The sequence below is a fragment of the Pagrus major genome, chromosome 16, assembly GCF_040436345.1.
Source record: "Pagrus major chromosome 16, Pma_NU_1.0".
Taxonomy (NCBI): Eukaryota; Metazoa; Chordata; class Actinopteri; order Spariformes; family Sparidae; genus Pagrus; species Pagrus major.
The window spans coordinates 20,581,967-20,599,671 of record NC_133230.1 but is presented as its reverse complement, the minus strand read 5'-3'; the positions used below and the strand labels follow the sequence as shown (position 1 = coordinate 20,599,671).

Sequence of the window (17,705 nt, the reverse complement as noted above, 5' to 3'; positions counted from 1 at the left end):
CTATGTATGACGATGGTCTGTTATACCTTTTATTGGTTCACTGTAACATCATCATTTAGGAATAGCGATATGTCGTTTTGAGAGTCATTGGTTACTGACCTATTCAGTCTTTTACATATGAGTACATGCTGGTCGAAAAATTTAAACATATCAAATGTGCAAATTTAACGTATGCTTGGTTTGAAAAAACATACAACGGCAACAGTTTATTCTGCAGACTGGGCTGACTTTGAAGGTGGAAAGCAGCTTCTGGACCGCCTTTGGTCCATCTGCACTCGCACTGCTGCTGCAATAAGGTGGATAAATAGACGGTCAGAAAAAGAAGATTGTTAGTGTTGTAAAGACAACTCACCACCCAGACAATGACAGCACAGCCAGAGAGACAGGACTAAAACAGAATAATTGTAGAGTTCAGCTCCCCAAAGAATCACAGTTATCTTTGCTTCCATTCTGTCCTCTCCCTGAATTTTTTGAAGAGCATCCATCACTGCCATGTAGAGATGCAATTTAGCAAAAGACTACTGTGATATTCCCCAGCTTAATTAGTGGAAAGGTTCCTCTAAATCTCTGGTTGTTTGCACTTACTGACGCTGTGTCCGGGGATGATGGTAATGGGGGGGGGGGGTGATGCTCATAGTGTCTGAGATGTTTAGAAACACCACCGCTCCTGAGTGTGGTCTTGTACAATAGAAGGAGGCAGTGGAGCTATTCAGCAGTGGTGGAGGAATGTGTGGAAGCCCACAAGGAATCCTTTCGTTCCAGGGTTTCTCCAAACACAGAAGTCCCACACTGAAGATTAACTCTGTGTGTCAACAGTAATGGAATCTCCCTTTCTGTCTCTGCAAACTTGACTAAACACTAAAGCCTCAGAGGAAAATCTCCGTGCATCCTGGAGCCCGGGCCAGCAATGAGTATACCATCCATGTCAGCACCAGAGAGAAAGATCTCTCAGTGTTTACCTTGCCTCAATAGCTTCTGAGTACTCAGAAGAAGTTTCTCAGCAAGCCTGCGTATACTCCATTATAAATCACCTGTGGTGTATAGTCTAGAAATCAGAAATAAAGCATCAGGAGCAGTGACACAACCTGTGCGATAACCATTTACAGCATCACATAAATTTCCATTAACATGTTGCAGCTTAGAGAGAGGGGTGGAAGCTTCATCTCATCAGTGGAGGCAGATGAAGCAGAGCAGAGAGGAGCACAGAGAAGGGGAGGAGATTTAAATGACCAGCTTGAGGAAAAGGTAGAGTGGGGGCAATTAGAGGCAAGTGTGCTTTTGTACAGGCTGGAGCTCAGAGCAGGAGCGAACAACTGCTGCAACCTCATGCGTGGTTTTTTTGGAGCGATTTTGGACTGAATCCGATTTTTCTTTTGTTTTGTTTTTTTACACTGAATATGCTTTGTGAAAACCGGCTGCTGCTGCTGCTACTACTACTCCAGTCTTTTTAAGACTTTGTGCTTTGATTCAGCTGATTTTAAATGTGAATACAAAGACTTTTTTTATTATTGTCCTGACAGTATTATTATATTGCTCCAGCACCTCCGGTTCTCCTCTGGGGCCCTATTCATTAGTAAGCACAATCATCAGGTTACACGCGGCAGCGGGGCTACGTGACTGCACTCATTCTCTGCAAAACCGGGAACGGACGACTTGGAAATTCCGGGTCAGCATTTTTCTTTTCTTTTTTTTTTTTTTTTTTTTTTTTTGGTTTCTTTTTTCTGAGAAGTTTGGGACTTCTTGTTGGATTGTGTTTATTATTGTGCGCATCGTTCAGGAGCCGTCACCCCCTTCGTCTCCACTCGCAGACATCGCGAAATGAAACTCGGTTTTGTCATCCAGACCGCGGTGGCGCTTCATCTGCTGCTCTCACCTGCACAGGTAGGATGTTACGTTCAAGGACACTTCATTCTCAGAAAGAGAAGAGGGACATTTGTGGTCGTTTTAAAAGCAGAAGTGGAGTTATTACGTAACTGCTTCACACTGTTGAAACCACAAAGTAACTTCTTTACAAAGTTTAACATGTTAACAGCCTCCTATAAAGTGAAATGCTCATGAGGCTGAGTCGGCAGTAGCTTATGCATGAAGTGTTAATAATTAATTGTGCTTTGACATCTTCACACCCATTTAAATGAGCGCCGGTCTGCTCACTTCATTCATAAGATGGAACGTGACAAACTGCATCACTCCGCCTGTGTGGAGCACATGATGCCAAGTGACTCACTGTTATATTTGGCCAAGTTCACTAAGCTTATAATTACAGCTGCATTATACTTGAAAGCCCACGGTTTATTCCCTCTCCTGTATGGTGATGGGAGCTTCTTTCTGCAGTGTACGTTTCCATCAAGCAGACACTCGTCTTCAATAAATATTTAACATGTTAACATGTGGAGTTTTTAAAGCTTGCAGCAGCAGCAGCAGAGGTAACAGATCCTAGTGAGTTAGCAGGCTGCTTGGTCTGAGCAGTCAGTCACACAAGTCAGTGTTGGCAGTGCATCAGGCCAAACTGGCAAGGAAGTTTACAATCCTTTTCAGCCCTCTTCTTGTTTTATCTCAGCAGATATCTACATGTTAATGGGCACATGCAGTGTGAATAATCACCAGAATAAAGATGAACCAGTGTGAACTTCTTTTGAAAGTTAATTTCAAGCCAGTCATATCACTGTCAGGTTGGCAGCAGTACAAAGCTGTTCTGTTCTCTGTTGCCTTGGCATTGCCTTTTAGTCTTATAATGGAAATGTGCCAGAACAGGACAGAGCTGAAACTGGAGTGAGAGCTCATTCAAAGGCCTGTGTTGTAGAAGCACTTGTAAGAGTAGGTGCCGCCGGACAGCGGGACGTGTGCCAGCTAACGCTGAGGCTCTTGAACCCATTCAGTCTCTGATTTCCTCCCTAAGGTGGCTGGGGGCTGGCAGCTATCTCTGATGGCTCTCATGTTTAATGCAAAACCAGGCCATTCCTGCGTCCATTCACTGTCACAGTTCATACACCGCTGCCGCCTGTTGAAGAGTGCAGCCGCTTCCTTTTTGTCTGGATATAGAAGCATTACACTCATTATATCAGGCTCCTCAAGGCTGGAAAAAGCTCCACGTCCCACCAGATTCTCGAGCCGGAGACTTCGCAGCTGTTGCTGAGTTGAGTGAGTGGGAGAGGCATGGGATCACCACATCTCCACTAATCCTCATAATCAGCTCATGGCCTGCTCAGTCAGAGTAGGAGTGACAAAATCCAGAGCCCGGCAAGTTAAATGGCTCACCGCTGCCTAAAAGACTGACAGCAAATGTAAACAAAACAATTCTGAGATTCGACAACCTATCTATCAGGTCAGACAGGATCTGAGCTTGTTATTTCTGGTGTTCTTCTCTAACTCTTCAGTTTATAAAGCCTATAAAGGACAGGTTGTTCTTCTTTCCTGCTTTAGGGCAAAGACACAAACAAAGATTTCCCCTTAAATGAGTCAGAGGACTCAAATATTTCACATTTTTAGGAGACTAGCAACAGTCATGCTAGCAACTCTTTTCTGAGACTCTTCTGGTAGGTGTCTGTCCTGCCAGCTCCCACAGTTAACTGTCAGACTGGCGTACCAAAGTGGAAAAAGCAAACATTGGCCATGTGGCTGGGAATGCTATTTATAAATGTCTGTCTACAGCCATTCTCATACCCATAAATATGTGACACTAATTGATAATGATGATTTCTCATCAGTGTCACAGCTGGAGCTGTCGTCAGCGTCCTCGTGACTCATTCATGTCCGTTATGAGACGTGGGGTGGCCAAGAGAGGGTGGGGTTAACCTCACTTCTGCTTAATGATTCTGCTTTACTACCAGGGATTTACAGCATAGCTCAGTGTGTGTGTGTGTGTTTGTCTGTGTGTGTCCGTTTGTGTGTGTGTAGTAGTAGAAATATGCTGTACTTTTATATCATAGGAAATTCACCCTCGTTTAAATGTATGATAAAAAACTAAGATCGTGGGTTGCAGCAGTGCTCAGCCTTGTACCTGAAGTCTACCACTTATGTTTACTCGTGTCCCATCATCATTGGTTACATGTCAGTAGTTAATTACCTGGTAGTGAATGATTCCCTTCCACTAGACTACATGGCACCCCGCTACCCCTCACATTCATCTTGCAACACCTTGTGGGATGTTGGGAACCATTGGTGTGCCGTATGTTAGCAGTAACACAGCTGTTCCGTTGTGGAAATGAGCCATCACTACTGTTTAACCGTCATTTTCAAAGCTGGCAGCTACATACATAGCACCAAGGTAGCAACCATTGCAGCCATTGGCATTAAAGTTACGTGTCAGTGTTATGGTAAGCGTAAAGGTCAAGTAGATTTAAATACATGCCTGCAGCTTAGTATAAAGATAATGCATCTAAACCTTAAACTATATTAAAAACTCCACTGGTTGCAAAAAGAAGTCCGATTGTATGTAAGCTTATGAGAAAAAGACCCTACTTCTCACTTGATTTATTACCTCGGTAAACATATTTTTGAGTTTATGGCCTCAGTTGCTAGCTTCAAGTCTTCTTCAATACAGCATGATGTTCATTTTATAAATTATGTTTGTTATTATTATTATATTTTAGGGTGTGGCTACCTTGTGAGAGACAAGTCACTACCACGGCACAATATCCTCCTCAGCTCCACCCTTTCTACCAAACATGGTCACTTCTGGCTCCAAAAAAACCAAGGTGGCGACAGCCTTAATGCCAAATTTGAGGCCACAAACCAACGGGTGACATCATGGTGGGTTTACACTTGATCTAAACTAGTGCTGATTACATTAAATCACAGGATGGGATTTATCAACAAACAGCCTCAAAATTGCTGATGCAACTCGAATTTATGTAGTCTCGATACTTGTGATTCTAAATCATTTGTGCTTTCTGTTGTGAATCACTCTCTTGAAACTGTCCTTAGCCAATGCATATATGGCTATTGACAGTGGCTGGAAGCACCTGGGTTTCCCTTTTAGAACAATGGTGTCCTCTTGGTCACCCTGTCACTGCGGCTCTCTAATGGAGAATATAATATAACTCCCATCCACCGTTTATTTTGTTCACATTCCTCGACACATTCTCCTGTTCAGTGTGTTATTGGTACTTCCTGTGGGTATATAATCCACACACTGTGCATGTACAGTGTGTGTGTGTGTGTGTGTGTGTGTGTTTAAACTACAACACTGTGTAAATCACTGCAATCCTGGCCTGTACTGCCAAAATCTTTAATACCTGTTGCTTCCTGCCCATTTGACATTTTTCCCTGCCTTTATCCACCACCAAAACAAAGCTGGGTTTGTCTGTGTGCGATACCTTGTCTTTATTGTCATAGTGATTGTGTATATAAAATGCAGGTGAAATCTTGCATCAACACAGCCAAACCCTACTGGCATTAGTCAGCATTTCCACTCGAGTGCTGGAGACGTGCACTGCAGCACAACTGAGGATTCATCTCTAAAAAATGTTTCTGTTATATTGAGAAAATCAGCGGAGGATGAGAATTATAAGCCTCCCTGGTATGAGATTATGAAATTCTTTGTCTGTTTGAAGATTCAGCATTTTCCTTGGATATTACCATAGAAACCAAATATAGGAAAAACTACTAGCCTAATTCCTTTGACTTTGCGGTTAGATTCATCATTCCACTGGTAACGCACGTTCCTCATGTCTCTGTGCTAAAAAAGGCAGTGAGCCTTAACTTTTGCTCAGTGTGTGTGTGAGGGAGGACGTGACGTTACACAGGTGTTTCCTTTACATCACCACAAGCAGCAAAACAATACTTGAGTGTGACCATCTGTATCGCACACATGTGACTGTGTTTGTGTGTTTTTTCTTACTCTTGCTCATAACTATCCAAATAGAGATGTCACATTTTTCCAGTTAGTTTCATAAGCAAAAGTATTTCATAACATCGACAGTTAACACCACTTGCAGGTTTCACAAGAGCAACAGTCTTTGTCCAGATGCAGCTCAGTTGTCCACAATCAAACATTTAAAAGTCTCACTACTCATCTTTCTAGTTCAAATGCAGGGCCATGTCGTAGTGGTGACCTGCTGACTGATAGGGCTCTTATTTGCACTGTTGTGGTATTTCTCTCTAGTTGTAATGTCCTGGCCCAAGGGAGGGTCACAATCGCATTCAGGAAATATGGATTTCTCCTTCCTCCTGCGGAGGAGGAGGAGCGGTGGCGCTCGGGGCAGCCGTCTACTCAGCGAGCTTTAATCTCCCATCTGGATGTAATTTACTGTGGTTTACACAGGGAGAACAGCGTTTACTGTAATAGAGACCACAATTACCACCGGTCAGCCTTATCTCAAGACCTGTGTCGTGTGTGTGTATGTGTGTGTGTGTTTGCAGACAGCATGGTTTAAACAGTGGTTTGTGTGGGTTTGTGTGTCTTAAGGGGGACATTTGTGCATGCATTAATGGACTTATACTGAGGAAATGGTGTTTATCTAAATCAACATTTATATGGACCCTTACCTCGCCCCTGTCACTTGACCGTATTTTACTGGGTTTTTTTGTCAGAAGTTAGACAACTACGATTGTTAAGTATACAATTATCTTTATCTTGAGAGAAGAGTCTAAGAGGAGTAGTCTGACAATTTGGGAAACGTTTTATTTGCACCACTCTTATATGTGTGCATTAAGCTAGGGCCAAAAGACCATTAGCACATGTTAGCATAAAGCAGTCTGGGCAGAGTCAGCTAATACCACTGCTAGTTGCATGGTTAAGTGAGCTTGCTAACTAATGGCAGCAACAGTTAACAGCAGTTAGCGGTTACCCTGTCACTATGCTGCCCCCTATTTGTTTGGAGTATGAATTTGACAGGTGGGCAATTCTTACATATTGCACCTTTAAGTTTATATTTCAAAGGGGGTAAGGTGCTAGACTATTCTTTACCCACATAGAGACTTCCTTGAATCTCGATTCTCACCAAGAAACCTGCGGTGACTCCAGGAAGTATCCTAATGTCAACATAATAGTGGTCTTGATCTTCTCATCTAACTCTCAACAGGACAGCTGTGCAAGTCGAACTATTCCTATTTTATTTTGCTCGAAGTTAAAATGTATTTTTATGCACTGAACACATTTCACAATCATAGAATAGCACATCTGTTTGTTTGTAGTAGTTTGTGGCTTTGACTCATACCCCTACCAAAGGTGTGTCAGTCTTCTGTGGAATAGCTCAAAGGCTCCATTGACCCACATTACTTGGGAAATTGTTGTGGCACATTTACCACATACTCTGTTGATGTGTGTTGGTGTTTTGGCCCTGCTCTGTGATCACAAGTTCTCACCCGACCACCCTAGAGACCCAGCTGGATACTGTCAGACCGTAATGGCAATGCTGTCATTGTAGGTTCACCCGCTGCCTGTATACAAAACAGAACCTGGCTTTCTCTTGCAGTGCCAGAGAACAGATACAGAGACCCACAGGCCCTTTTGAGAACCCTGAGAATTAATGTCGCGGTCATGGTGTTGATGATGTGGAATCTGGTTCTCGATAAAGGATGGATGAGTGGGATCAGTGAGGCAGGGAGGTAGCTCTGTTTCTCACTCGTCTAGCTGTCTCTGTGTTTGTATTCGCTTGTTCTGCTTTAGTGCTCTCTGTCCTGTGTGGTCTCGTGTTCACAGTCAGCTTTCAGTCAGACTAAAACCAGAATACAGTCCCACCCTTGCCTATATGTTTTCAGCGAGTTGTAAATGCAGGTGCTTTACTGGTCTGGATTATGGCTGGGATATTTGCCAGCTTTGCCTTTTCAGCTTTTATTTTGCCAAAAAAGCTGCCCTCTGTATACTTCCCCTAAATTACCAAACTCTGTTCAAGAGCAGATTTAGTTGACAGACATTACCAAACCACAAGCCTGCATCTCATCCGTGGTCTGTTTATCCACACTGTCACCCTCACCGAATAAGGTTACGTTTGAAAGTAGACCCTTTTGGAAAGCAATGTAAACAATGGCGTGATGCCCAATCTTAAAAAGAATTGAAGAGGGGTTTTCCAAAGCTGGCCCAAATTAAACCAAGAACAGCGCACTGCTGATTATCTTAGCTTTAAATGAGTCCAAATTTTAAGGAGTTGCCTCTCACTAATGATTCTGTTGAAAGTCTGTGCCTGTTACAAAGTAATCAGAAGGAAAGCTGTGGTCGCGGCCAACTATTTTGATAATTGATTGTTTTAGCCATTTTTCAAGCACAATTGTCAAACATTTGCTGGTTCCAGCCTCTTGAATGTCAGAGTTTGCAGCTGTCTTTGTTACTTATGATAGTTAACGCACAGTCTTTGTCATTTGGACTGTTTGTTGGGCAAAAGAAGCAATTTGAAGATGTCACTTTGGGAAATTGCATTTTCCACATTTCTTTTGACATTTTATAGACTAAACGATAAATCTATTAAGTGTGAAAATAATCTGCAGAATTAATCAATAATGAAAATCGTTGGTTGCAGTCAAAGATGATGAAGGAGCCTCATTAGAAGACTATAAATCTAATAGTACAGCTGTAGTAGCATCAATTTATACCTGTTATTACTACTTTCCTGTTCACGCTGTGCTTTCCAGCTAAAATGAATTAACTGCCAAAGAACTGCAGGACTGATGTTGTTGATTTAATGAGCGAAAAGACAAAACAGAACAGCCATCGTTTCTAAATCGATCTAAATAAACAGAACACGCCAAAACATGGCTCACTCTTACTGTCACTGTTGTGCAATTGAAAGGAGAAAAAAAACCCAGATGACTTAATCCAGTTCTGCATCATCTTCAAGTCCAGTCACGTCACAAGAAGTCGTCCTATCTACTTAGGCTAAACACTCCAAAGAAACCTATCTGCATGTTTTATTACTTTACATCTGTAAGTCAGTTCCATTACTCTTCAGGAAGCGCACTGTGAAACATACTGGCTGGTGTCCAGATCTCTTTGGCTACTGGCCAGCGTACCTGCTGTTGAATTACCCGTCAACCCATGCTCCCCAGCTTGACCCTCAAAGTTGAAAAATCTTATATGACCATAACGCTGCGTCCCCATCATGTTTTGTTTTTGCTCCCTACGTATGCTGCCCTTCCTCTGACAGATGGAGTTAAGCAAAGAGGTTAAAGATGACGCAGTTCAGCTGTGTGGGAGTGGAGAGTAATGAGGTCCGGAGCCTCTGTGGCCTGACAGCAGGAGCCCAGGGACACAACAGGTCCTCTGATCTGACCCAGAGGATGGAGCAAACTCTCAGCCAGCAGCTTACAGACTTTCACTGGAGACTTCAGAAACATAGGAGACCAGTTTTTAATGTGGCTTTGCAATCAAGCCTGTTGACCCCTAAATGCCCCAGTTTCTTTACTGCTGTAGCTGCTATAGTGGTTTTAAAGGAGTTAGAGAGCAGATTTTAGTTTAAAATAGTCAAAAAGTCACTAAAATTATCAACAGAATGTGAAGAAACATCAAAGACGTCTATTTATTGTGTTGAAGAGATAACTACTAAAGTTAGCATGCTAACCAGCTAGCCCCAGTCCAGCCTGTTTTGCAATACCACACTGTACCTCAAGTAGTCATAGTCTGTCTTTTGCTCTTCTTCTGCTTCCCACCTCTCTTGTCTTCTCTTCCTGCCGTGTTTTTTTCATCCCTTAAGTCAGAGACCTGGTCGGAGCCGCTGTAAATCACCTCTGTATTGTATTAACTGGCTTCTGTCTCTCTGAGGCTGTGCTCGGACCCAGTCCAGCTGGGAGGCTGTTGAACACGGTCCTTTTGCCGCAGCATTCTCCCCTTATTTGGACCCTTCCTGGGCCTTAAAACCTCCTCCTCCCAGTGGTCCCCAGCTCCCATGCTAGCATTGTAAACAACAATAATACTCCCCAGTGCTCCGAGTTCCCAGTGCAGTCAGAGTCAACTAATAGGACCACTTGCTGCACAGCTAACTGATAAAACTAGCTAACTAACTACAGTTAGCACAAGTTAGTGGTTAGTCTGATGATACGCTGGCCCCTAGTTGTTTGGAGCATTGTTTTCAATGCCCCCTGCCCTGCATGTTTTAGATGTTTCCCTGCTCAAACATACCTCCCTTGGAGCAGGGAAACATTTAAAAATGCAGGACAGAGCACCCCAGGAATAAGATTGAAAAACACAGGTCTCCCAACCTGTGTTTTTCAATCTTATGACTAACTGACCTTCTATTGCAAATCAGTCTGGTAAAACAAAAGTTGGCAAAAGGTCACTGAGAACCAGATGTACAAAGTACAAAATGTTAGATAGTAAATCAATGACAATCTTGAAGTCATTTATTAAAGGAAAAATGCGTATTACAGTAAAGTTCAAATATTTTTTTGCCTCTCACAATGTCATATTATGAATTGAAGGCATATGGTTGCAGTTCGGAGTAATGAGCAACCTTAATGAACCAATTTGGGCATATTTGATCTTTTCTCTTAGATCATTTGATTAAGTGACAGTAATTGTTCCTTGAAGGCCAGTAGTCCTTCTGCATAACAACCTTGACAGAGATCAGTGAAACTTGTGTGGGTTGCCCACTTTTTTTTTTATTCCAGCATTATGTAACTTGTCCACGTCTTCCTTACTCAAGCATCCTCTCTCATATGGATTTTTTTTTCCCGCAGTGGATGTTTCTGGAGAAGTTGTAATAAAATCAACCTCTGGCTGCATTTAATCAGTTTTATATGTTTTTATTTCCCTCCTCAGCTGCTTTTAGGGCTATTTTATTGTGCATCGCCCAACTTTTTAACGTTTAATCTACCATCCGCTGCAATACATGTTGCGGGAAATCCAGTTTACAAAATGTACCGCAGTGGAGATATTTTGATTCTGTGTGATGTTTTTAACCAGGATTGGAATGTCACATTTTAAATGATTTCACAACAGTTGTTGTGTTTTCCAAAACCCTGATGTTGCTCATACAACACAGGGGACACAAAGTATTTTATTATTAGCCAAGAGTAGAAGAATTTATAGTGAGGTCAAGTCAAGTTTGTATAGCCCTTAATCTCAGTTAGTCTCAAAGGTCTTAACACTACATTATGAAAACAATAAATGAAAATGACACACGACAAAGAGAAGAAAAAACTCCCTGAAGAAGGTCATCAGGGAATGAAGTGAGGGAAACCTTGAGAGGTCTACTTAAAGCAATCCTGCCTCTCAGATTTACTGGACAAGTTTATACACATTTACTGATGTAAAGTGGTTCTCCCTTTCCACCAGAGGTGAATTACCTCCCAGTCACCATTAATCACCCAGTAATACTGTAAGTGCACAAAGAGGGAAGGAATGGCTACGTGAGGATCCTCATGCAGCCTTTTATAATCTGGCAGCTTCTTGCTGCCAGCTCACTCCTCTGTTCTCAACCACACGAGGTGCCAAAGATGCCTCCTCGCCATGTCAAGCCTTAACCCATGACCGAGGTCAGAAATCCTCCCCACCTCACCACATTTCTGAACGGCAACCGAGTCCAGAGCCAAGAAGCCCTTGTGATGCGGAGCAGACCTCATGAACACCCAAAGACAAGAAGAGAGAGGGCAGATCATATGCCAATTAACGCTGGAAAAGGATTTATTTGATCCGCCTGGCATTGCTAGAGAGGATAAAAAAAAATAATCAATGCCCCAGAGAGTGGAAGTGACTTTTCACAAAAACTTAAACTGAACTGTGACTTTCCCATGCTGTGCATGTAGCAGACTCTCCTAGTGGAGCTTATATCCTGTGGTGCTGTTGTAAAGGCGACACAGTTCAGTGAACGCCACTCTATAGAACGACTCATTTGTCAGAGGAACAGCTGTACATTTTGGCCAGACGACTTTGGGGGGAAAAAAGAACAGATCCCGCTAACACAGGGAGTGCTGAACCTAAGTGGTTGCCTGGAAGCTCTTGTGTATCTATTGATATCTGTCATACATGATGTTCTGCTGCAGAGAAGACAGATCTGTCCCAAAGACACTTATCTCAGTGACAGGAACCTCTGAAATGTTTGTGAGTGTGAATGCATCATCATCATCAAAGCAGGACATTCCTCTTTAATCACATTCTTTGGAAAAAAATAGCCAAGTGTAGCTCGGTGCTGACTGATGTTATCCTCAAACTCATTTTCCCTCATAACAGAACAGAAAGTAGAAGTATTTCGCACAAAGATTGTGGAAGAAGTAACAGTCCTTGTTGCCATAATTTGGGAAAGTCCTTCTCTGTCTGTTTGCTATTATATAACTTTTGGTCCAACGCTCGCAGTTAATGTCCCTATCAGTGTCATAGTAGAAATGTCATCAGGTGTGTGAAATGTAACCCCAGTGATGAGGAGAGATTTCAGAGGCAGGTTGTCTGTCGCCAGTCCAGCTCTTCTTTTATCAAAACGTAGATTTCCCTTCCTGAAATGGAGTCAACTAGAGGTTTTGTATTTTCCCAGGCGAATGAGAAATGCACTCTGTTTATCATTGAGTGATGGGAAAAACTACGGAGGGGAAACTATCAATGGGAAAATAAATAGAGAGATGAATCTTACACCACAGGAAACAGGTTTTGAACCTAAACAGTTGGGCACACAGAGGAAGAGTGATGTGATACACTGGATCAGCTGCATGTCAGAAAGACTTTTTTCACTGCCGGGTGGACGAAGAAGGTGTGTGATCGACTGCTTTATTTCACTGTAGTTCCAGATCTCACCACCAGAGTTGTTCCAGTTTTCAGTTTATGTTTGCTGTTATCCATCTCAACCATTTAATTTGGATACCCAGCTAAAAAGATTATGGGTTTTACACTAAATTATGTAGTCAAACCACAATGATTTAATTAGTAATTGTTTCTTTTTTTCTCTTTTTTTCAGAGTCTACCCTTGTCAGAGATAAACAATACAACTGAAGGTAAGAATTTCTCCTCATTTTATTCCTGAAATCGTCTCTAAGTGTTACTCAGAACAAGTAGTTCCCCAACTATTTTGACGAGCCTCTGCTTTTACAGTGCTTGTGGTAAAAAAAAAAATATCCTGATGGAAGTCTGACGCTAAGCAAATGACTGGTGCCAGCTCTGACAAAATACTTGTGAACAGACGTGTATTCTCCTACACTGTGTTTGTCATGCACTGTTGAGAAAGATCAATTAACTAACAGTTTATGCAAGTTCAATGAATCTGATTTGAATTTAGAGAAGAGCAGGACATGTCTGAACTAGCTGGGATTACTCAACTGCTACCTTCCCCACACATATCCTTTCCCTCCCTCACATCACTGTAAATTAAGGCCACTAACAGGGAAATAAATTAAAGACTTGTCGAACTTGCAGCAAGAAGAAAATCTGACATTTAACAGAAAAGCCCAGATGAGAAGCAGACATACAGTCAGCTCAGGGAACTGTAACTGGCCAGTGAACTGGCCCTCTGCACTGTACAACATTATAGTTCGTGGCCTCATCTCCCTACCATAGAAGCTTCCCCAGCCGTCTCCTCCCAGCCTGTCTGCCTTTATAAACGGCTGTTGTGGTGTCAGGCTCCATTCGGTGACCTCCGGGGGTCACTGCAGTCCCAGAGGTGCCTGTGGGGCAGCTCAGCTCCAGCTCCAGCAGGGTTCTGTTCATGGCCATGTTTCCAATGTTTGTTTTCTCTTCCTTCTCTGTTTGTTCGGCCATAGTGGTCCCTGTTCCTCCCCCACAGTCTGTGCAACTGGGACACTTTCACACATATACCCCCACAGGAAAGCCTACTGTACATTAAACAAACATTTTTACTGCAGAATGAAAACAGGATACAAACAGGCGTATTGCATCTGGTTTTAAGTTTCTATGGACATGGTATAAGGTTGCCATTGTTGGATTATTGAGGCACACACTGATACTGCTCATCTATAGCAGGACCATTTATCCATAAGTCAGTAAAAGATATTGGGTTAAAATATTACTAAAACTAAAAGTCACCCATACAAATACCAGAGTAGTTAAGTAAAAATCTGTTTTGTATCTGATATAAAATGTATCAAAAGTACAAGTAAAAGTAAATTAGACATATATTTACGTGTGTGTATAATCGACTAGACAACCAATCGATTATCACATCATTAGTCCACACTGTGCATCGTTGGAGACTAATCTTTCATCTGTGTTTTAGCAAGTGACATCAGTGTGCATCAGCTATCAAGATATTTTGAGATGGCCTTCTAGCGACCAAAAGTTGACATCACTTTGGTTGTTGAACATACAATTTTGTTTGAACAATCATTTTCTACATTATGCAATATAAAATAAACAGAATTTCAGGTATGTAAAGAAGAACATTTTATTTTATTATATTATATTAGTATTTCCAGGTCAGACAAGAATGGTGGGGGTTTAGTCCACTCAGATCGTGACTCATTTGGCCTCTCAGAGCGTACTGAGGACACTCACCTACCCCCGCCTGTATTATTTTACCCTCCACTGGTTGTCTTTGGGACAGTTTTGAGGAGAATTGCAATTAATTGACTAGTTGACTACATTACTACTGTCTTGAATACGTGAAGGGCATACTGTGAGAGTAAGCAAAAACAACAGAGAGGTGGACAGATAATAATGTCGCTCTGTAAATATACAGTACCATTACCTGAGCAAGATTCCTCATAAGGAGCACAAGGTGACTCGTTTTTTTTGTGCAAAGTGGTCCACAATCATCTTCCTACTCTCGTCCATAGTGTTGATGTTCCAAGAGGTGTGGGGTCGCAGCTTCTGCCGGACCATCGAGAAGCTGGTGGAGGTGGTGCAGGAGTACCCGACAGAGGTGGAGCACATCTACAGCCCCTCCTGTGTGCCGCTGGTGAGGTGTGCAGGTTGCTGTGGCGACGAAAACCTGGAGTGCCATCCCACCCAAACCACAAACGTCACCATGCAGGTACAGGACATGGACAGTGTGCAGAGAAATTGTCAAATTTGTCTGATCCTTTACTGTGTGTACTGTGATTGAAGTCTATTGAAAATCTTGACACACTTCGTCCCTCAGCTGTTGAAAATCAGGCCATCAGAGCCGGATAAAGAATATGTTGAGATGACGTTTGTGGAGCACCAGACATGTGAATGTAGGTAAGAAAACAAGTCATAATTTGTGACATGAAATATTCACAAGTATGCAAATACAAACCCTGTCTCCTGGAAATGATCTTTTAACAACATAATGAGGAAACCTTTCTAATAAATGTATATGCCAAGAAACAGAATGTTCACATTGAATATTTCACCACAGAGTTCGCTGAGAATATATTTTGTTTTCCCACAATATCCTCTCAGAGCAACAAGAGCATGTTTAAGATTTTTCTTGGCTAGAGTTAGGCAACAAAAAAATTTTGTTTACAGAGGAATAGGCTACTTTATTAGCATTTAACCAAAACCACAATCTTTTTCTATCCATACAAAACGTGCTTTTTGCTGCCTAAACCTGACCACATGACAGATGTGAGCCCCAGCCTCTTCCACATGAGTTTTGTTTAGTACAAAAATGCTTTGTCAGCGAAAGCTGTTGCCAGTGAACATAATCCAGCGTTAAGTTTTGTAAGCGAAATTTCTTTTGTGATCAGAAGTTTTATTGTTTTCCCCTTCGAACAGAACAAATATATCATATGGAAAAGCAAGAGCTTTGACAGGGAACATGGAATAGAAACAAAGTTACACAATTATATGGCTGAGCAGCAGACAACAATGGGACTGATACTGACATAGAGAAATACTTCAATGACACGCAGAGGTTTCAGGGTCTTTTATATGAGCGTAATTTCTAAGAGACAGGGTTGGAAAATACTTACAGTGATTATAAACTAACAAGGATTTTCTTTCTAATTTATTGAAACATTTGTTCCTCAGAATCAGGAAACCTATTGTGAAGGTCGAAAGGTAAGAACATGAACATCTTGTTGAAAGTAATAGTTATTTTCAATCTCAGAAAATGGACGTTCATTGGTAATTCTGTTCATCTTGTAGGAGAAGGCAAAGAGGAAGAGGAAGGAAGAGGAAGGAGAGACAAAAAACAAAAGACTGTGACAGGTGATGGCACCTTCTTGCGACACAGACTTCATGTCTCACTATCGATTAACAGCATTAAAGATGCATTATTCTTCCGTTTGCATTTCAGGTGCCAGATCCCTCGCAGGTAACTGCAGTGGCGACCCGACCCCCTGTTGCAGTGTGGCTCACTATTTATTCCCAACCCATCGTCAGCATCAAGAGTCTCCTATCAATACTGTGCCTGCAGCCAGAGGCTCAAACAGCTGGGATGTTTCGCTGACACGCCCCTCCTGCTGATGGGCTCAGCGTTTGTGATGACGAGCTTCAACAGGAAGTGTGTTTTGATTGGTGGAAACACTGCTGTTACACACCTGACACAATGGACGTGCCTGGGAGCCAGTGCAATGTAGAACCAAACAGACCGATGCCTTCTCTTTTATACTAGTTAGTACTGTGTCACTTAATGTAATTTGGTCATTTCTTTGGTATTTAAAGGTGTTTAAAGTCTATATTTATTGATACAGCTTGAATATATTTGGACCAGCAACCTTTAAAAAGTTTGCCATCATTTGTTCGGACATTTTCCAAAAAGGCCTTGACTTGTCATAGCAGCTTATGTTGGACTGAGTGTGCAGCTGCTTTGTACATGCAATAATGTAATGTCTCCCTCTAGTGTTTGTGGAAACGGTGATCAAAACTGCTTTACTGGAAAGTCCATCACTTCGTCAGCTTATTCAAATGTTCTACCAATCAGTTATGAAAGAATAGACTTGAGTTTAAAGTGTTTTACTGTCAATTAATTTCTGAATAAGAACAATATTTATAAGAAAAGTTTTATTTCCACTGATGAGTGTGTACAAATAAATAACCGATCAAATTGTCAAAAATCAAAATTGTTCTTTTATTGTTTTGGCAGGTTGGATACATTGTTAGTTATATATGTGTTATAAATGAAGTCAGAGTCATGGCTGAATATGTTCTTCACAAAAGGAGCAGTTGAAAAACGTGGATGCGCTCCTAATAAGTGGCTACAGCTCTGGATGACCAGGCCTGCTGCAAGAGACAGTGTTCTAATAATACAGACATCCGTACATTTCAAAGCACACCAGGAGGTGCGTAGTAGGCTGCAAAGCCAATGTGACAAGCCTAGTAGGAATGGGCAGATCAATACTACAGTAATCGGCACCCTCAAGCAATACTCATTTAGTATTGATGCCTATTAAAGAGCATCAATTATAGTTATTGTTTTCTTATCTTATTGTGACTGAGGGTTCTCACAGTCCTAAAAGCATTTCTCTGCTTTGTGCTGTTAAACAGTGCATATTTGTGTCCACCTCGATGACACAAGACTACCATAAGCCCCACACCACAGGTGACTTCCTTTGTCTGTTTTTGTAAACACTGCATTAAGGAAGGGATCAATTGAAGTAGGTTATGTAAAAGGATGTTCTTTTGTCATTTTTGTTTTCATGTACTACACGAAGAAAATCTATGAAAATGTAAAAAGTAACATTTCTACTGTGTTAGTATTTTTATTTCAGTTAAATATTTATTTTTTAATTAAATTGTTATGGTTGTCAGCTTGTCTTGTGTGATTTATTTTATTTAAGGCTGTAGACCATGTTTCATACACAGGAAAGGTAAGAACGAGTCATTCAGTCCATATTAGGAGGCTGAGGAGCCATGTAACAAGCAATGTTTATATGGAAATTATATTCACTACAAAAACAACAACAAGGCAGTGTGGGGGGGGTATTTA

At 41.7% G+C, this 17,705-nt stretch overlaps 1 protein-coding gene across 1 annotated transcript; it reads left to right on the top strand.

Moving 5' to 3' along the window:
* The first annotated feature begins 1,347 nt into the window (after nt 1-1,347).
* On the top strand, nt 1,348-17,526 carry pgfb (placental growth factor b). Its single transcript, XM_073483847.1, has 7 exons — nt 1,348-1,881; nt 12,816-12,852; nt 14,647-14,843; nt 14,952-15,031; nt 15,806-15,835; nt 15,923-15,985; nt 16,074-17,526. Exons 1-7 carry the CDS (start codon nt 1,819-1,821, stop codon nt 16,093-16,095), a joined length of 492 nt encoding a protein of 163 aa, XP_073339948.1. The 5' UTR covers nt 1,348-1,818; the 3' UTR covers nt 16,096-17,526.
* The last annotated feature ends 179 nt before the right edge of the window (nt 17,527-17,705 follow it).